At 31.0% G+C, this 22,446-nt stretch overlaps 2 protein-coding genes across 4 annotated transcripts in view; one reads left to right on the forward strand and one right to left on the reverse strand.

Moving 5' to 3' along the window:
• Positions 1-22,446, reverse strand: part of LOC125071497 (rho guanine nucleotide exchange factor 17) — a 135,944-nt gene that overhangs the window by 112,459 nt on the left and 1,039 nt on the right. For both annotated transcript variants that reach the window (XM_047681772.1, XM_047681773.1), the window contains exon 2: positions 13,033-13,363. The gene's annotated coding sequence lies outside the window, so the exon portion shown is untranslated. The remainder of the gene's footprint in view (positions 1-13,032; positions 13,364-22,446) is intronic.
• Positions 19,208-22,440, forward strand: LOC125071498. Of its 2 annotated transcripts, none has more exons than XM_047681774.1 (6): positions 19,208-19,298; positions 19,498-19,742; positions 20,348-20,415; positions 20,617-20,736; positions 21,497-21,547; positions 22,158-22,440. In XM_047681774.1, exons 2-6 carry the CDS (start codon positions 19,556-19,558, stop codon positions 22,242-22,244), a joined length of 513 nt encoding a protein of 170 aa, XP_047537730.1. In that variant the 5' UTR covers positions 19,208-19,298; positions 19,498-19,555; the 3' UTR covers positions 22,245-22,440. The 2 variants fall into 2 exon arrangements, with proteins under 2 accessions (XP_047537730.1, XP_047537731.1); XM_047681775.1 differs by lacking the exon at positions 19,208-19,298 and adding an exon at positions 19,303-19,420.

Consider the following 22,446-nt stretch of genomic DNA (forward strand, 5'->3'; position numbering starts at 1 on the left):
CCCAGGTATTTCAACTTTCTTCGAAATCAATAGAACCGTTTACTAGAAACAAAGCCATAACTATCAATAAACGAAATACTTCGTAGAATTTATTATAGAACCTAACATTGGTGCACAAATGTACTATAATAAATTATGACTCTAATAATAATCACTTGATAAATCACTTTTTTGTTCTAACTCTGTGCAAATTTCTCGACCAAAATCACATTAACAGATGTAACATTTTACACGTCTTGCGCAAACGCCGTGACACACTTATACCCATTATTTTTATCCCAAAACCCGTGAATTCAATATTTTTCTCGAAGAATCTTCATCGAGTTATTGTATAATATTTTCATTGAACAGCTGTATTTATAATTTATGTAGAACGACAGATAGGAAAATGAGACAATTTATGGTCACTGTCGCCCTTATCGCCAAAGAATTTATGACGATGTATTTGAATGCGCCTTCAACCTTACATTCTAACACATATCCATTGTGACACTAGTACACACAGCCTTAAATCTGGAACCACTGGTACAAAGCCCTTGTAAATTGGGTTATCTGGTTAAAAATCTTTTGGCAATAAAGCAATCTCTTCTTTTTTATGACAAACGCTGGCGGACAAGCAAATCGGCCACCACCCATAGTTAGAAACATTAACAATTTTTACAACATCAATGCGCCACCAAACTTGGCAGCTAAGATGTTATGTGCATTGTGCCTGTAGTTGCACTGGTTCACTCACCCTTCAAACCGGAATACAACTATACTAAATACTGCTATTTGGAGGTAGAATATCTGATGAGTAAGTGGTACCTACATAGCCGGGCTAGCACGAAGCGTTACCACTAAGTGAAGTACTTGTACAGCTCTTTAAGGTTTTTATTTAAATTTAGTATTTTATTATTATTATTAGTACAGAAATCTATCTCTAGTATATATTTGAACATTTTGGAAACAAAATAAATACTAAATCTTATTTTTAGTTGTAATCGCTTGATTTATTTTTTTATATTTCTTTGGCACAAGCTTATCGTTAGAGAGGTAAGGATGAATTATTGTTTAAGGTTAATGTAAGCATTGTATAAAATCGTCATTTATCAGCTTATATCACATAAAACCAGTTAGTATAATTATAATCTTTAATGTTTTCCAAATTCGTCTTAATATCATGTCATGTTTTTTTTTTCACAAAATCACAGTATGTGTTTAACAACAAAATACTTATCGTGTGTGGTCGAATACTTAGTTTACATCAATCGATATTTTTTTAATACACACATTTTTTATAGTAATTAGTCAACTTCGCAATCTGTTTTCTGTTTTCTGCTCACCATAAGATATAATATATTATATTCCCCATACATGAAATTAAAATAGCTTAGAACCCCTGAATATAGAAATATATATGTAATCTCGCTTGGCGTTACAATAATTGATGAGTAGGTAGTCAATATTCCATAACTAGACAAGTTTTTTTTATCTCGCTATATAAACACGGGTATGTTTTTCACCCACATGAACAGGGTACTTAAAACTAGCAGTACCCACTCCGTCTCTGCGGGAGTGTTTGATCACTGTTACCGCCCGGAACTCCTCGGGTGATTCCCGGGGGACAGACAATTCTACTCTACCTATGCTTTTGTTTTTCAAGTTAGTCTATATTATATATATCCTTTTTAAGTTGATTATAAACTATAAAAGTGCAGTCAATATTGAGACAAATATTATTATGAATTTATTCGTAATCATGTCTACGTAACACCGAACTCTACATGGAAAAGCATACATCAATATATTTAAATCAGGTTGTCGATACAAGATATTGGCGGTAATTATTTTGACATGCTCGACCGCTTCTTGACATCGCGTGATGTAAGCAATTGTATCCTTAGAATACAGTACAATGGAAGTGAAGTCGTAATTAAACATATCATTTTATACACCAATCACAGAGTTGCTGCTTTCATTGTTGAGGGTAAAAGAGCCAATGAAAAAACGCAAGGAATATATAAACCAATCATTAACAGCAGGCGGAAGCCAGGTTACCCATTCATTCATAACATACCCCAATAACATCAAAGAACTTACGAAGATTTCTATACTTGACAGTTTTCATTAAACATCTTAACGTAAAATATTGCGCGTTATAAATAATAAATTTTAATAACACGTCTCATTTCTGTCAGGTTTTTGTTCTATAGGTGGTCAACGGTAGCGGTCACGTGGAATGCCTGATTAGAAGTCTAGCGTTTAAATGGTTGCAATGGTCATTTATATCTGTTCCTCGCGCCGAGACTACAATTAATCATTTTTTGTTAAAAATAGCGAACGAGAAAGTGCTATTTTTATTAATTAACGTGTACTGAGCAAACATATATTCTTCATTCAATTATTCGCTAATTTATTAACTCCGACATTCGTATGGACGTCTCAAGATAGCCACGGAACATCCACAGATATAATTATGTATTTACATAACTATAATATTTAACGAAGTTTTTTTTTGACACTTTATTATCTGACTAGATTTATTATAAACTAACGGTCCTTACACTTTTACGGTGGCATTTATAAAGACGTGCACTTAAAATGTATATGTTACTGTAAAAGCTCGAACTACGGTAAATCTTAAGATTTTCCAGTAAAATCTAAGATTTTTTAGTAGGTAAACCCGGCGTACCTGGGCGCATTCGGCGTCCAGGGCTCCTGGGAGTCCCACACCCCTACCCCCCACTTTCCATCACGTGGGGGAAGCGCGTAACGCGTTTTTCCAGCGAGAAAAAAAAAGGTAAGGTTTGAATGGTAAAAGTCAAAGTCGTCCCTTTATAATAAATACTTACATTTACCAACTCATGTCGGTAAATCTGAGGTTTTACTGAAAATCTTAAGATTTACCTTAGTTCGAGCTTTTACAGTAACATATACATGAATGACCAATTCGAAATTAGTCACGATGACAAATAAATAACGAAACGGTTACCTTAACAAGAGCTCTCTTTGTTATGAGGTGTGAAATCGCTTTCCTTGGAAAAAACGGTATTTTCACAAAACGTTCTTGCGCCTTAAAAAATGGTAAGATTTTTTTACATAATAGAATTGACTAAGTGAATATTATCAGTATCACGTCATATAATATCCTACAGAAAAAAAAATTTTTTTTTTTTTTCGTATGCACACTAGCAATTCTGCCATCTGATGCCATTTGCTCAGACGTACTGTTAGTGTTTAAAATAGTAGAAAAAATCACACCGTCAATGCTCTGACGACTCATTTAAACTCCTTTAAACAGGAACACAGCAATACGTATTTTTGCATGGCGGTAAATAGCTGAAAATGAATTAATGAAAGAATGTATGTTACATATATGTATAAACTAATCTACGTACAATTAGTATAATTAAAGTTAATATAGATACTATAAGAAATATAAGAACATCTAGGTGATAGTATTTAGTATTATATTTATTAGTAGTATTAAATACTACTGGGTCTTAAGAGCCAGCGATTAAAACCGAGTTTTCATGTACATGTGTTTATCTCCTCCACAGAAGTGACGGAAAACATCGTGAGGAAACCTGCACGTGTCGGATTAAATTCTGTCACGAGCCTGTGTTTGGAGCAGCGAGTTGGAATAAGCTCCAACCCTCAATAGGTTTTTGCGATTTACTTAAATAAAACTTGAAAATCATTAAAACGAACATGTTTCTTGACACGCGACATAATAACACGTAAGTTTAATAAAAGCAAAAATAAATCAGGCAGACGAAAATAATAACTGAATCCAATAAATTATTCTCACATACACATAAACTGATAAATAAATTTACGAGCAGACGATCAAACATAAATAAAACTACATATAACCGAAATCGGCAACACTTCGCTTCACTTAAAATCAACAGCTATTAAGCTGATCGTCCAATGCTACTAGCTCTTCTAAAGATATATTAACTTAATATGGCATGCTATGTCAATAAGAAAAAAGACTTAATAAGACGTGTGATTTACATTTTTAGTATCTTAATTAAAGTGAAGCTATTTAACTGTAATGCTTTTAGCAAATTAAGTTAAAAGATAAAAAACTGGAGTTAATACTTAACAGTAATAACAATAATAATAAAATGAGCCCTACTTATAATATTTGTTTAGCAGGAGTTTAGTTATCTCTTTCTGTCATATATATTGATTTCATATATTGATCACATATATTGATTTCACATTCGAAGGAAGAAGACACAGCATTTTTATCTAATCAACCCCTTAATAATTTTAAAATTAGAACAACTGTAAATTTTTTGCAGTTGTTACACTTGGACTTAGAAATAGTAGTGCAAAAACCTTAATTAAAAGTATAACACCTCTTCTAGCTACCATTCCACGCGGTCATCATTTGTACAGTAATTATTTTTAATTCTTATATGTGTATAGTTAAGGTTTTAATGTTAGTAATTCTTATGTAAATAAAGTTTTAAAAGTTGGATAGATGTTTCTGATACGGATTTCGATGAAACTTGGAATAGATATTTACACTTTAACTTAATACATGGCTACTAAAACCTGCCTTACTTACGCGAGCGTATACACGGGCGAAAGCTAGTATATATTGTATATATAAATACAATTCGCTTGCCCTTTAATAAATATAAGTTTTATAAACGGACAGCAAATACATAAAATCCCTAAATGATTGCGCTCAATATATTTTAGCTTTAAGTACAGATGTACGTTAATATCTTTTCGCATAATGATATCATAAAGATCGTATTTCACGTCTGAAATCCAATACGAAATTTTCGCCGGCACAAATCTGTTATATGATTGAAACGGCCTCTTTATTCGTTCAAATAAAATAAAACATATCTTTGTAAACATGTACTAATACATACTTTTATTTAATACGAAATAAGTAGGCGGACTGGCAAATTGGCGACCTAATGGTAAGTTGTCGCCAATGCTCTGACACATTGGCACTTGTATAGCCAATGCATTAAGATATTATGTGTCTTATGCCTATAGTTATACGGGCTGATCATACCTGAACATAACATTATGCTTGGCGGTAGAACATGTGATGTGTCCTTAAATTCGAAACCAATATTTCAATTCAACGTAGAAGTCTTCATTATTGTGAAAAAAGGATTATGATTACTGGATTACTAATAGATTCCCGGCCTCGTGCCTTACGCCTTACCGTGGTGGTAAGGAAGACTGACTGACTGACGTGACAACTCTTCGCCGGCTCTCTCTCTCTCGTGTGTGCGTAGCGCTTAACTATGTACGGACGTCCCATAGAACATTTTTTTTTTTAATTTTTGGTTGCGAGCGAACTAAATGAGTATTTGACAATATTCTATCAATATCAAAAAATCAGACTCATAGATGAGAAGAAACGGTTAATCTCAGGGGAATTAAATTTTCTTCGAAGTTCTTATCGTAACGCACACGAGATTATTTTTGTGTTTATAAGGCTATTCGTGCAAGACATTGTGTTCAATGGGAACCGCAGCAGTCAATAGGATCAAGAATCCAGATCCAACTACAATTATCTCATTCCCGGACTGCCCATTTACAGTTGAACTGTTGAGATTCAAGATTTTTTGTTACGGTATGCAAAAGACATTCAAATGAACTGTATGTAGTTTATTTTAATGATACCCATATGAACGGTAAGTGCAGTGATTATTTGCTTCTATGGGATGTAATGGAGATCTGTGTGAACGAATATATCTCTCACACTCAATACGAAAAATATACTTTGAAATCGATTTTTAATCTATCTATACTTAATATTATAAATGTGAAAGTAACTCTGTCTGTCTGTCTGTCTGTCGCTCTTTCACTATCAAACAAATGAACCGAATTTTATGGAATTTGGTATGGAGCAAACTTGAACTCAAAGCTTGACATACGCTACTTTTTTGCCTAAACACACGACAACCAACCCCCCAAACGGCGAGCGAAGCCGCGTGCGACAGCTAGTATTACATAATATTATATTGTAAGGATTTTTTACAAGAGTTAAATTAATGTGAGTAGTGTTCTGTTTCTTTAAAGTCATACAAACACTTACGTACATTAAAATATACAGTCGTACTAAATTATTATACGCATGCGCAAAGATACAGTAGCGCTCTCTATCCTGCTCTAAGCACGTGCACAAACAGAAAATTCAATGAACCCTGTGTCGTTTCAATAAGACTAGATCTCTTTTTTCTTAGACTTAGAGTAGGTACTATGTGTGCTGTGAGTGTGTGTGTATCAAAATAAGCACGTTGTTGGTCTCTTTCTAATTTATGGAGATGATAAAGATTTATTATACACAATATCATTATTACAAGATGACCCATTGGTTAGGATAGGAGAACCTAAGTCGAATATTAGGGGTTTAAGTCCGAGCAATTACGACTATTTTTTTAATGTGATTAATTTGTATTTATAATTAATATTTCACACTCTCCGCGCTAGATCAGTGTAGAATAAGCTTCTAAACTACTCAAGAAGAGAATAATTAATAGATATTGAAAGTTAAAAACGAAAACAACAACATTTAAGTAGGATTCCAGTATCATACTTCAAACAGGAGTACATCGTGCATCATTTTTTTTTTATGATATCGGTAGGTGGACGAGGAAATGAGCCACCCGATGGTGAGTGGTCACCACCCTCCATAGACAATGGCGCTGTAAGAAACATTAACCATTCCTTACATCACCAATGCGCCACCAACCTTGGAAATTAAGATGTTATGTCCCTCGTGCCTGTAGTTACACTGGCTCACTCACCCTTCAAACCGGAACACAACAATACTGAGTACTGCTGCTTGGCGGTAGAATATTTGATGAGTGGGTGGTAGCTACCCAAACGGGCTTGCACGAAGCCCTACCACCAAGTAATCATCATCATCAGCTCCCATGGATATTAGATATACAACGAAAGAAGCTATATTAAATCGTAATAAAATATTTTATTATTACTTCAAAAGTATCATTATTCAAAAACATTATCGGACTGTTTTCGTTTTATGAAAAAGTATAATACTAAGTATTCAATTTATATGTATATTCGAAGATAACCATCATGAACCTAAACGGTTCAACTGATTTCAATAATATGGATGCGTGATTGAATGTTTTTTATCTGATAATGACGCAGCGAGAGAGGGTAAAGAAATTTAATCTGTTCAATGTATCTTCGTATTATAGAACCTAAACATCTCAACCGATTTTGTTAAAAGAGGAATCGTGTGAGTGTTACGTCACTTTTTTTTATTTTACGCATCTGTACGCTAAAAGATTGTTATTTATTATTACATAGTATAAAACAAAGGCGCAACAACACAACAGTCGAACATATTCCACCAACCCGCATTGGAGCAGCGTGGTGGAATATGCTCCATACCTTCTCCTCAAAGGGAGAGGAGGCCTTAGCCCAGCTATGGAAAATTTACAGGCTGTTTATGTATTTATGTGTGTATAAAACAAAATAGCTTACCGCTGTCTGTCCCTGTGTATGCTTAGATCTTTAAAAGTACATAACGGATTTTGAAGCGGTTTTTATAATAGGTGAATTAATTCAAGAGGAAGGTTTATATGTATAATATATGCACAATATAGTAGAGAAGCACTGATAATTTTAGAGGTTTCTGAAGTGATGTCCTAAGTGCACATTTTTTGCGCTTAAATTGCAAACGCTGGCTGAACCTTACGAGATCAAATGAATGATATAATTGGTCAAATCTATGATTAGCGAAAACTGGCCTTTTAAATGTCGACGAAACTTTGGAAGAAAATTTAAAGTATATATATATATATATAGTCGAAGTGTATATTTACTAAAAGTGTTGTATTATAAACATATATTAATCAAGAACTGTGTAAGCTATTACCAAAACTCATGGAATGTTTCAATCCATTGCTTGTTTATACGGACTAGGTATAAACGATTTCTCCGACAGGAATAAACTATACAAAGGTTGGTTAATGTACAAATCATGATCGCGTGGATATTGATACGGAAATTTTTCCCATTGAAAAAACTAATACATGATTCAATAACTTAATTTTTTTCTCTCGATACCAATACAGATAATAATTAAACGATGATTTCAATTAAAATAATTTATCGCCCATAACGTATGACCTTACATTATATTTAATCTATAAATGTTTATTTGTTGACAAAAGAGATATAATATCGTACGTTTTGTTTATGATCAATTGAAATAAACAAATAAGAATCTTACAAAAGAAAATAATACGTTAAAGAAACATACAGACAAAAGTCTCTAGAGTTACTATGAATACTGCATTTTCGTAAAAAGGTTGTTTAATTTGGAAGTATAAAATCAAAAAAAAAGATTTTAAATAATTAAATACCATATTGACATTACCGTAACAGCTAAGTTTCTATGAACTATGTACGGCACTATGCAAGACGTCATCATATATCTTATCGCCAAGCAGCAATACTTAGTACTGTGGATTCCAGTTTCAAGGGCGAATGAGTATGACCAGAGATACTAGAGACGTAACATCTTAATTCCCAATGTTGGTAGGCAATATTGGCTTTGTGCGGAAAGGTTAAATTAAGGCACTAATGTCTATTAGCAGTGCTGACCATCAGATGGTCCAAAAGGTCGTTGGCAAATCCATGTTATAAAGAAAAATTGTTCTCTAGACTAATCCATAAAATAATCTTGATAGTTGCAAATTCGATAATACATCGTATATTTAAGTAAATATTTTATTTACAGCTCTTACATATTTTCCTTCTTATAAATCGTATCCAAATTCAATAAGGTTTGAAACACCTAGTCTACCCTCACTTTTTGACATTTGCTTGTACTTTGTAATTTACAAGTATAATAAAACTATCCGACTGTGTACATAGAGAACAGTAACATAGTATTTGACCATATTATTATACTCGACTGACTTCAAATTGTTTAAAGGTCTAATATAACTAAAATATCTATCTAATATCTTCAAAATATATTTAACATTAAAAGCGATTGATTTGCGATTGGGTGTTGACAACAAAAGTAAATCAATTATAAGAATTTATAAGACAATCAAGAGGCAATATTTTAAACGCATAGTCAGCGCTTTTTAAAATGGTAGTGCTTATGGTAAATCTATTTTATTAAAATAGTATTCGATAATAATTAGGACTGCTAGGACTGCATTTAATCATTATAAACATCTTCTCGTTTATAATGATTAAATGATGTTCATAGGGAGCATTCGACTTGACTAGAGATTATTTGACAACTGATTCCATATTGGACCCGGTAGATGGCGATACCATCGGGAAATAATTTGTTTTTTATTTCAACCGAACGAAGTCGAGTCAGACGGCTAATTACTTTATAAATTTGACTAAAAATTAACTCTATTATCAGAACGCATTCTTATTGATATGTTTTTGTCGTTGACAGGAAGAGCCAGTTTCGCAGCACAAACGGCTACAAAAATTTTGATAAGTAAATTATATTGTTATACATCGATTGATACATTTCGCTTATAATTATAATTATATATATAATTAATCGCGTAGTATATGCATATAATTCAGGGTAAAGTTGTAGCTTTACTATATTGAAAAATTTTTCGTTCTACAAAAAGAGCTGACCAGTATTTTTAATAATATTAATATTCCAGCGCATACTGGAAATAAAATATGTATTTTTTTAATTTTTATTTTTTTATAAATAATTTAGAAAGGAGGTAACTATTTAGCGGACGTTGATTCAGATATAACTTTATTAAGATAAGCGATAAATGATAACAATTAAACTGATTTTTAATACTGAAATAGCACCTTTAATATTATTTATGTGTGCGTATGTGTGTGTGAAAAGGGAATTGAACACATGTAAGTTTTTATTAAATCAAATTATGGAGCTATTTTTACTATACACAACAAGGCGTGATTTAGTACTAAATTTCACAACATCAACTTAAAGTGTCAAAAGGGAAAAGGAGAAACACTTAAACTCTTTTTAATATTAAGGATGTAATTATGGCGGGCAGTAAGACAACGTTATTGAAAGTGCAAAGTCCGAAACGCAATCATATTTGTTCTTCAAATTGGCGCGTCGACTGTGTCAAAATATATTAGCACATATAATTGTGCAAAACACTTAGTAGCATTGCAAAAACCTTCATTAAATGTATAACACCACGTCTTATTGCCTCCACTGGTGACAGAAGGGCTGGTTTCTTACGACCAGAGGAATTGCGATTCAACGGGGAAATGCTTCTTGCCACCATTCCACGTCATGTGTCATGATGTATACGTCTGATTTTCCACACACAAGTGCTTTAGCTACTTACATTGGGATCAGAGTAATGTATGTGATGTTGTCCAATGTTTATTTATTTATTATTATATCAATTTATTTCTTTTATAAGAACACCTCATTACACATACAAACAAATGTTTTTTAAATCATGAGTATTAATTAACGATATAGTGTCTGTTCATAAAATATTTTCTTTTTTTTGATTTGTTATCGGAAACCAATGGAGCATTGTTATGGTAAGTGGTCCAATCAAATCTACATGGACGAAGTATTTATGTTAAGTAACGTTATCGTTACAAAAACTATATAGTTGGATTTGTATTCGACGACCTTGCCACGATGATATTAATACAATTTTTTCTCTAATCTTATATTCTAAGCGAATAAAATTACTCTAGTTTCGGTTCATGTGTGCAGTCGCATATATAACACACACACAGGTGTATTCGTTTGTTGGTGAGACACACAGTCTCATATAAATGTTATCGAATATAAAGTATTTTAAAAATCAGCGAGGTATTATTTGAGTTAGACAGTATAAAATTTCAAAATGTAGTCTTGTTCCCTGGTACCACCTCCCCATATCTAGGTAGTTTTGCACTATTAGTTTCGTGACTTAGTAGTTAAAAAGTATCAGAGATTTGGTTACTTTCGCAATAGTATACCGATATAAACCGAAATAATTAACCGTTTTATATGTAACGGTATAAATTAGATCGTTAATTGACGCCGAGCCGAGATTCCCAAATGTATAGAACACGTGGCTCTCGACTGAAGGTTAATTACGAACATATAGGAGTCCTTAATTCACCATGCGTTGAAATGAAGTAAAAAAATATGGTCATCCGGAGACGCCCGGTATAAGTCAAATTTACATTGATAACAACGAAATATATATAGTAAACAGACACTCCCAAGGGAGTAAAAATCAGTATGCGAATCGATCTTGCCCCCAAAGCGCGCTAATAATTGGTTCACATCAAAACATCCTGAAGAATCCTGCACATATGCCACTCAGTACTTCTCCAGTAAAATACGTTCACGAATAGAATATTGGGTTAGAAACAAAAGCCGCAAATTCGAAATAGAAATAGTTTCAGCACCTATTAAAGGTGGGTTATTTGTGTTATAATTCATCTCGTGCTCTCTTGCAATTAAGCAACTTTAACATTACATACATCAATCGTATCAAGACATTTTAATGAATACAAGAAAAAAAAAAATTATAATTAAACGGTCCCGACGTTATTTTTTAGAGGCTGTACTTTATATTTAAGTCTTGAGGTTTTCTCAACATCTCTTCACGTAAGTACTCAATATCTATACTAAAAAATAATTTATGCAAAATCGAACCATAACAATTAAACGCTCCCGACGTTACTTTGTAGAGGCTGTACTTTATGTTAAAGTATTGAGGTTTTCTCAACATCTCTTCACGTAAGTACTCAATATCTATACTAAAAAATAATTTATGCAAAATCGAACCATAACAATTAAACGCTCCCGACGTTACTTTGTAGAGACTGTACTTTATGTTAAAGTATTGAGGTTTTCTTAACATTTCTTCACGTGAGTACTCAATATCTATACTAAAAAATAATTTATGCAAAATCGAACCATAACAATTAAAATGACGATAAAATTATATTTTCATAACTGGCTGCTTAAAATTTCATTTCGAAAGTTGTTTTTAATTTTTTATTATACATATTTTTTTTAATTGCGACAAATATGTCATCGAAGAATAGGTACATCGAATAAAAATTTATTTAAACATTATCGCACGAATCTATGTTAATTATTAAGCTTATTATAAAAAGTAAAATCACTAAGTTTTTTTTTTATATTTGCTTTTTTTATATTTAATACGTGAATATATATTACAATACCAACGAATGAAACTTATATAATATAAAACATAGACTGCCATAGATGTATAAAAAAGAATCGGCCTAATATTGATCACCTGTTGCTAGAACAAAATCATTGAGTTAAAAAAAAAAGTGTCTTGTACGCCTGATTCCATTGTAACGTGATGTTAATATTACAATTGTCGCCAGTCTTTCCACACGTATTAAAAGGTTTAGGTTTCGTAAACCAGTTGAAGAGACGTATAATTATTGCGTGTATGTCGTTGTGCACCAATCTCGCAAACGTGACTTATCCACGCATCTTTTAAGAGAAACTCAATGCAAGTCTAACTGTATTTTTTTGTGCTTTGTGTTTGTTACGTCATTATTTTGTTCTTGTTTTGTAAGATAGGCCAATAATTATAGGCTGGTCTTTAAGGTTGGCCTAATTATAATCAATAATTAAAGACCAACCTTTATTCACTTTTTTTAGACAACTTCAAATGCAGAGAGCAAGGGTCTCATAACATTCGAATATACAAAATTTTTATAAAGATTAATTTAAAATTATTGCAATCAACTGTATTTAATTAATGTCAATTAAAGTGATGAAATAAAATCTTATTTTAATTAAGATACGAGGAATTTTTTTCTATATTTAAATTTTAATTAGTTTTTTAATCTTATTAAACTATATGACCAAGAAATTACGAGCTAAGACATACAACTGAAGAAAAAAAAAATTTCAAAGTTTGATATTTATATAATTTTTAAATTTGTAAAACTGTTAATCCAGCTTTTATTTATATTGTACATAAAGGGAGTTGAATACAACGCTCAAAAGTGCAACAATGAAGAAAGTGCTACAATCATAAATCCACTTACCAGTTTTTGAATCAAGATAACCACGACAATGAACTTGACTGAACCAATTGGTATCTGATACCACAAGACCAATACCGGTACCAATTTCACCCGTACCAAACTTTAATAACACAGGGCTTGAATGCAAAAGTTGCGATGCAAAAAAAAACTATCACTTTAATATCTTTCACAGACAATATCACTTAGTCATATTCGAATAACACGGATGGGTTCTTTATAATCGATTGTTCACTAAAACTTGCGTGGTCGGGCTATGTATTGTAGAAAAAAAAGAATGTATCGATCTCGCCGGCTAAAGATTCAACGCCGCGGTGCGCGGACGCGGGACGTTCTAAAACTGAACGAACCGGTATGAAGTACACGCGTGTGCGAGCGTGACCATGCTCGATCAGCCAAAACGCAGCTAACTTCACGCTGCAATATGTTTAATATGAAAACGCTTAATAAATTTCTGATGGACCAATCTCGATTCTCGATAACATGTATGATTGTCATCAACATCGTGACTCCGGAGTCCGGTCCTTCGTCAACTGTAGCTTTTTCGTGAAAAATGTTTGAGATTACATCGCAGGAAAAAGTTACCGTTGCCGTGTTCCAATGCTTTAACATCGAATATTAAAAATTCATTGAAAATAAAAAACAAAGATCATTGTTCGTCAGAAAGGGCCATTTCCTGACGATAGGATAACTTACCGTTACTTGAGACAAAAATATTACGTTATTATATAGAAAGTTTGTGAAGTACGTTCCTACGTTATTAAGTGGAATCCCTTCAAACTTAAACAACCCAGATACTACGTCTAAATCGGGAGCGAGGAAGCAAAATAAACGGCGACCATCAATTTATTGCAGTTTATAAAAACACTGACGTCGTTCGTAACCTACATTTATCGATGTAATGAAATTTTCAAAAATAAAACGCAATTGCAACATAGTTCATCAGTTGGTTTTTTATCTAACGTATAGTTTAAATAATTATTAAAATAAAAAAATGTATTTATAGTTGCGTTGATATTAATAATTAATTAATAATTATGAGACAGCACATCTTATCATTGATAATTTTATACTTTTCACAACGTTGAAAATAATGCCTATGATTTTTTTTTATTAAAATGTTTTATTAAAAAGATGCTTTGTTTAACGCTAAAAAATATTTAATTAAGCATAAAGTATGTTGGTATTTGTACAAATTTATTATAGGTTGATAAAATTGCAAAATAATTCCTAAAATAAAACTATGTATTGGAACTGTATACCTGATAATGTAATGATAACCTACCTACCAAATACCTGAGGAATACGAGAATTATTCCAACTTCTTTGCGTCGTAAACAAATTGCAGTCAATAAGATTATATTCGCCTAAAATCATGTAAAAGACTGCGACATTGATTTAAGATTAATTAAATCATGAATAACAGCAAAACATTTCTTTAGAACACTTAAGAATATTTAACTTTGAAAAGTAACTATTATTTTGCATCTGATAACGTTACAAGGTGAGTGAATTCTTATCATTCGTTTATCATACATTGACATTGTAATAATTCGCTATCGCTGCACGAAACGTAACACATTGATATCGTCTATCAATCGATTATTATCAATGTCCTTATCGAAATTATCGGTCATTTACTGGGGAAATTCGAGCAAAACGATCGAAGGTGTTTTGTTTTTTTTTTTCTATGCAAAAAATAGGTCTTACGAAAAATGTATATTTGATTTGTATTAGAAACAGTAAGTACTTATGTTATAAAATGTAAATATAATTTTGATAAGAATCCCTTTACCTAAATAAATAGATAACAATTTTAAATTAACATATTATTACAATAACAACATAGATTAAAAATAATTGCGTATGTTATTGCGCGACGATAAGTAGTCAATATAAAAAAAAAAAACATAATTTTTTTTTTTTTATAAATTCCAAAGAAGATTAATTCTTAACATCCTAACGTCTAACGTATGTTAATATCAATTAAGTTCATCAATAAATTAAATTAAACCATGATATAATTCAATTCAATTCCTTGTTTAATGGCTTTAAGATAATCAGTTAATAATTTCGTTAATTGCGCCATTTGTTTTATTCGCATAGCTTTATTACTCATTAATAACGTCTTTAGTATTTATTTTTTTTAATTTTTTGTCTTTACTCTTTGTAGTTTGCTAAGTTACATAGTAACTTTTTATACTAAAGCATTTTAAGAGGAAAACTGTGTGAAGTCTATTCAATCATGAATGGAACCATACAGTTCTCCAACCCTAACATTTTTTTAATTCTTATACGACTCAGATAGCGATCAATTAGAATAAATAATTAGACACGCTATCTCTCTTATTCGGCGTCGAACGTGCATTTGAAGAAATCTAATTACAACTACAGTGAGTCATAAACTCACACATCGTTCTCAGTTTTTTAAAGGAAAGCGAAGACTGTATTGATTACGAAATCAACGACAGATACCACGGCAATTTTTTCTATGATAATATGTCATAGCATTTTTGTTATTTCGAATGTGTGAAAGATATATCCTGTTTTATGCCACCGTGATTTTTTAATTTTTTTTTCTATTTGTTCAATTTTTTATTTTGGATATGGCATCACTATTTAAAAAGATTTTGTCCAGAACCGGTAAATAAATAAATAAATTAAGATTATCATAAAATTTACCTCCACAATTTCTTCGAAATTCTAATTCTAATAAGATACAATAAGACCTATCGTCATAAATAGTCATGCTATTTTGAGATAAAAAAGGAAAGAAAGTGTGGCGTATTAATTTCAGTGCTAAAAATAAAATCAAAGGGATCATCACGTTGTTTTATGGATGGTAAAAATATACATCAGCAAATATAAAGTAGTCTAATATTCGTATCTCAATTGGAAAACTTTTTGAATGAAATACTATAAAAGGAATTCAAATTTACATTACCTCTTTTATTCAAATTTTCTACCTACCTACCTTTATATTAAAACGTGATATTTCAACATTTTGATCGACAAAAAAGCATTCTACCAGTTTTACTATAAGTTCCTATTGACATTCATTAGTTTATACAAAAAAAAGTATATTAAATTGATGTTTTACCTAACAGAATAATTAAATAAGCCCCCATACACACCCAACATTATATTAATCTTTATATTTTTCAACTCTTGTAATCATTACGTACTATTTAATCCATTATATACAGGTCGTAAGATATGCCTCTAAGTTCGATATGAAGGTACTTTTTATCAACAATGAAGTTCTCGGAATAGAATGAGCATGGTCATTGTTATTGAATAATCTTGTTTGTTTTGTTTATTGTTCGTCTTACATTGTTTGAGGTGCTGTATTTTGACCTCCGATCAATTATTTTGTATAACTTTAATAGTGTTTAACTAATACGTATCCATTTTACGATACAACTATTAAGAGTATGTTTATAGTTTCTGTTATATGAGCATAATTTCAACACATATTACTAGTAATTTAAAAAAAAAGATATAAATTAATAAACTAACCTAACAACAAATATTTATAGTTCAACCATTTTTTAGCCCTACTTTTAAGTATTAGGTAAGCACACGGTAGCTCACAAACAACGAAAATGTTGCATACATTTTATTGGGTTAAGTGTTGCTATTAATAAAAATAGGTTAAAAAAAGTAGTATCGAGAAGTAAATGCCGATAAAAAGGAAAAACTTGCTATGTTTGTTTAGGTCATATTTTGCATGCTGAATAAGAATCTCTTAATACTACCATGTCGTTGATACAGTTCCGATGATAATGCAATTTTAATAGATTTTATGGCAAGTGTGACCTCATTATGCACCCAGGATTGGCACCAGATGTAGGAACTCTTCAACGGTCAACACCATATATACGAGGTTATTTCTATCAATTGATTTCTTCTCGTTGAGCATTCGAAAAAGAAAATGACAATTTCAAATTCATATTTCAAACACATTTTGAATGTAAGTATTTTCACGAGTACGTACTTATGTAAGTAATTTTATCATTATGAAAAGTTCGTAAATAACTCGTTAAATTTAGGAACCTAAGGCCCGAAATATTGAAAAAAAGTTCAATATCTATGTCTATCATTGTGTCGAGGTTATTGACATACAACAGGAAATTTCTCGGGCTTACCATTTATCCAATAATCTTAGCATCCATTTTCTAAACTTAATCATGTACTTATAAGAGAGCTATTCAATGCAAATCAATTTACCGACCATGAATAATTAATTTGAAAGCTAACAAGGTTCCTTCGCAGAATTACGTAAATTCCTTTATGTTTTGTAACTAGATGTTTTAAGTTAACATTGTTATCGAAGTTAATTATATTTCATATAAATAGGATAGGCAACCTACTAAGAATATGTATGTGTGTTTAAATTACTTAACACTAATTAATGACATTTTCATGAAATATATAAAATTATAAACTGTCTGCCTGGCATTACAACATATTATTCGTTAATTTAATTATGACTTTGCTGATAAGTTTAAATTTTGGAACATCGTTATACTTATAAACCGTCGAGCATTTCGGGAGGTATATGGTTTACTCATGATTCAAAACAATAGGGATTAAAGTTCAGGAGCAAAATGAATCACTTTGGATTTACTGGACGTAAATTAATAGGTATCCAAAGTCGATCGTATGTCATTACGTTTTATCGCTACAATATAAAAAAAATGAGTATTAAATGCCCATAACTGTCACTGGAGTTGATTATATTCCAAATCAAAACATCAACTTTGAATTACAACAATTCGAAATTAATATTCTACTAAGTTAATTCTGCTATTGGTTTTTTATTTTGATTCATTATAATATCAAACATAAACATAAGTGTTAATTTTTTCAAAGAAATAATAAAGATATATATATTCAAATATCATTAATAATATTTTACGAATATTAGAAACTCAAATGTATTCAATATTACTCGGTGTAAGAGTTTTGAGTATGCCTGTCTGTATGTGGTGGGTGTTTCTCCCAATTATATTACCAACAAACAAAAACTATTGCAGTGTTCCAGCCTAAAAGGTGAGTGAGCCCGTGTAAGTGCAGGCGAGATACGTAATATTTTAATTCCCAGGCTTGGTGGAGCATTGATGATGTAGAAATTGTTAATATTTAGTGCAGTATCTATGGGCGATGTTATACACAATTGTTCGGATGCTGCCATCAAATGGCCCCTTTTGCGTACTAATTTTATTATATAAAAAACAACGCTCTGTGAAATGCTAAATATTTTCTGTGTCCGTGTATTATTTGTAATTATTGTACAATGTAGATCTGCTATGTGTGCGTATCATATAGGTACTGGTTTAATTATTCTATATTTTATATTTAAAAAAAGATACTATAGGCTTTATCTGAAATATATTTAAATATAAATTATTAATAAGTATTGTACCTAATTAAAGTTAATTCTAGTATGTAATTAGTAATAAAGTCACCAGATACAAAAAACAGTAAAACAAATAATAAATAAGTATAGTCCTCTAGTAGGATATAATTAGGTAGGTAAGTATCTCCTTCGACTATAAAAATACTATACTGATCCAAATACACTTCCTCATTTTTTTGCACCACGGCAAAAAAACAAACTTTAACGTTTCCACATTTTTTAAAGACAAGTAACCTTATTTGCACGATAACAAACTTTAAAATCTTACATTTCAAATTATAAATATTTATTTCAATGCCCTTAAGTGCCCTTAATTGAAAAAAGTCGTTCCGTAGTAGTAATCGATTATTTTAAGCGTTTTGAGTAACCGAAACAACAATAATTACATCAGTCGCAGTTCTGTAACCAGTTTTTATTGAATTAAATTAATTTTTCAAGTCAACTAGTAATATATGTTATAAAAAAAACTACATTTAAAATATATTTTATTAACTAATTTTGATTTTGGTGCTGATTAACAAGTCTGCTAACAATCAGGAAGTGGGGTCACTGTTGAGTATTATTTAAAATTAATCTAATGTACCCTACCAACCACTATGTCAATCATCATATTTTAATATTAAAACAATTTTGTATACGTTTTTATATTTTTTTGATTCGTTTTGTCGACTTTTGTTAGTTGCTATTTTATGTTACCAATATGAAAAATTTATTAATTATTGAACTGCATAGTTATTTTTTATCTGTGCACGATAATTGTCATCTTTGAGGCTATGTCATCTGCGTCAGAATAGAAATCAAAATTGTCAACAACGTATTTCTCAAATTCAAACGCTTCTATTTTAAGGTATCTTTCAAATGTTTAATAAAACACTTCGATTATAAAATTAATAAATTTTGGGTTAAAATCAAACAAACACTGGCGGTCGTGTTGTCTTTTTAATTTAAAAATAACATCCGAAAGTAACTGTAAAGTTGTTTATTGACTAGGTGTGGCATATTTTCTGCCAACAAATTTCTTAACATATTTATGTTATTGTTTACAGGTGTTAGGAACATCAAGAATATTTATATACTTCCAGATAGATATTAATAATTTAAAGAATGCCACTATTAGAATCATGTTGGTCACCATGTATTTGGTCATCTACTGTGAAAAGCGGAACCAGAGCGGTAGCTGTTTATACCGCGGCTATGAGTATAATTCTCATAATATTTATAGCATATCAGATGGATGGTGGTGATTCTACACAGTTATGGAATCCTCTGTTTGAGGCTGATGTGAGAGGGTGTAAGTGATCACTGATATATTATTTTAGGGTTATGTTCTAATTGTTCAATGCATATAGAAAACTATTTTATTAATTTAAGTTCATATCAGTTATGAATTCAAAAATATATATATTTTATAATTATTCATTAAAATTGTATTTTTTTTTATTTTTTAGCACATTGAATATTATTATTGTCATATTTGATAAGACAATGATTGTAAAACATTTTAAACATCCTGTTGAACATTAATATTATATGTCCTCTAAAGTATTTAAAAAGTGATAAAATATGCCACCGTACATACTATTTGTCCTTCATTTCCACTGCTTAAAATAACTAAATAACATAATTTAACTACAGTGAAATTGATTAAGTAGTACCTCCTAAAGAGCTACTGCTACATTTGTGTATATTATACAAATTATAACAGCTTGACATTCATTAAAATGAAATATTTCAACTGTTTTAAATGCACGAAATCATGCAGATCCTATGTCTTAATTCTTTTAATGAATGGTTCAGTTTCATGAACATGTACATACCTATAAACCAGTCAAATCCGTTTAGCAGATTTAAGGTGATTGAATCACATCAATATTAATTTTCGCTTTCGGTTTTCAGCTCTACAAGTATTTGGAACGATTTTCATCGTAATACTGGTTGTTCTTTTTATATCTTCAATATTAATGGTAAGATATATAATCATTCATAAATATTTAAAGACTGAAATTCTTACATTAAACTTCTTCATTTCACCTTTGCCTTGTTTCCACTTGTGCAAATAAAAAAAATATGTATATATACGAATGTTATTTTGAATTCCAGTACAAATGTTATAAGCAGATAGAAATATATATACAAAGTGTTTATTAGTTTATTATTTATTTTAGGTAATTGGCGTTAACATATGGATGCGCGGCTTAATGCTGCCATGGATGATTACAATGGGTTTAATCATAGTCTTTCAGTTATTGTTCGGCTTGTGGCTCATTGGAGGATACTATATTTATGTAAGTTAAGAGGATGTTTTTTCCAATATATAAAAATAAGGTTGAATAAAAGCTTTTAAATGTTCTGTTATTGGGTGGTTCTTTCGAGGGAATAGTTTCAAGCTTACACTACCAGACTACTCCAATGGGAGTGGTGGATACATATGTTGTACATGTTCATCCAACACATGGTGTTATCCGTAAACGGTATTCCTTAACCATTCAGTGAAAAAATAAATATAAACCTTTGTATCATAATTCTGTTGAATATGCAGGAGTTTTGGTACATCTAAGGAGAGGTTCCCATAACAGATCATTTAATTTCTAAAGCTGAAGTTGCTTCTCCTGGTTTTGTTTCATCAGCAGGTTAAATTTGATGTTACAATATAACATAAATATACATATTTAATGACAGGTCTCTGTAAACACTGTCTTTATTTTAATATTTAGGTCAAAATATGGTTTTAAACTTGTCTTATGTATATAACTCATGTTATCAAATATTGTAATTATTTATTCCAGTATAAGGTTGTAGGTTTGTTTTTATTAATTTTTGTCTTTTTTAATGTGGTCTTCTTTGCTCATAGACAGCACTGCTTAGCACTATGAGTTAAACATAACTCATCAATGTGTTGCAAACAATGTTGTTAAAGATGATACTTGTGCCTGTAAATGTACCAAACATGCAATAATTTCTATGTGCATATCGGTACATTGTATCACAGGTGATGCCCAAACAAAACTATTGGTAAAAATTAATGTATGTTTCTTATATTTTCAGCTCGATGCCACTTTTGCTGCATTCCTTGACTTTTTATGGATGGCATACAATGTAAGTACCTATTTCAAATTGTCTGTTACAACAAGACTTTTTAAAATTGCACAATGTGGCGGATGAATATTGTAAAAAACAACAACAAGAACAAACTCAATTTAATTTCAACTTCATAATATTATATGTTATTTCATAAGTTCTACGAGGCGCAGGAGATTAAACATATATTCAAGTCTCTACTAGGCTGCTTCTGGTAGCCATCTGAACAATGAGTACTGCTAAATAGCCCTCGTAGTTGAGTAGAACTAACTTGTTCTTATTTAAAACTAGCCTAGGCTTACAAGCCCGAGACTTGACGGCAGTATGACGGGAGTATGGGTAAAATTCATACAAGGCAACGTTTACTGACTGCTCTCACCCCTTGAAGTTGATGCTAAGAAATTTTTTTTGAGGCTGTATAGGTGATCAGTGACGCACTTATCTTCATCTTCTGATGTTTGCTTTTGTTATAATTACTAGCAACTGTGATTTAGCAATTACGGCTTCGTACGGCTATTGTTTCATGTATGTAGACGATAATCACCCCCTACATACAAACAACAATTTTACCGCTTTATTATATAAGTATGAATAATAGTTTTAATAAATATTCCTTTTCTTATTTCAGATCTATTGCTGGTTATGCGTGTTATCACAGTATCAAATAATATTAGATATGCAGTCTCCGAACATAGAAATTTTAGTTGAATACTAATATTGTTTTAAAATGAAGGAACTGCAAGACTTCAAAGGTTGTATTTCCAAATGTATGTACGTACAATTTTTTTAACCACGCAGGTCACAAAATAACATCTAGAAAGAAAAAAAACCACAAACTATACAACTTTAATTCTTGTGATGACTTTAGTGTTTCTTCTGTTTTTTTTTATTGAAATTAATTTAAAATTATGAAATTG

This window comes from Vanessa atalanta, chromosome 19, assembly GCF_905147765.1.
Source record: "Vanessa atalanta chromosome 19, ilVanAtal1.2, whole genome shotgun sequence".
Taxonomy (NCBI): Eukaryota; Metazoa; Arthropoda; class Insecta; order Lepidoptera; family Nymphalidae; genus Vanessa; species Vanessa atalanta.

Coding starts and splice junctions, on each gene's coding strand:
- LOC125071498 (XM_047681774.1), top strand. CDS start 19,556: ATGCCACTATTAGAATCATGTTGGTCACCATGTATTTGGTCATCTACT. Junction 19,743..20,347: donor TGAGGCTGATGTGAGAGGGT/GTAAGTGATCAC, acceptor TTCGGTTTTCAG/CTCTACAAGTATTTGGAACG. Junction 21,548..22,157: donor TTTTATGGATGGCATACAAT/GTAAGTACCTAT, acceptor TTCTTATTTCAG/ATCTATTGCTGGTTATGCGT.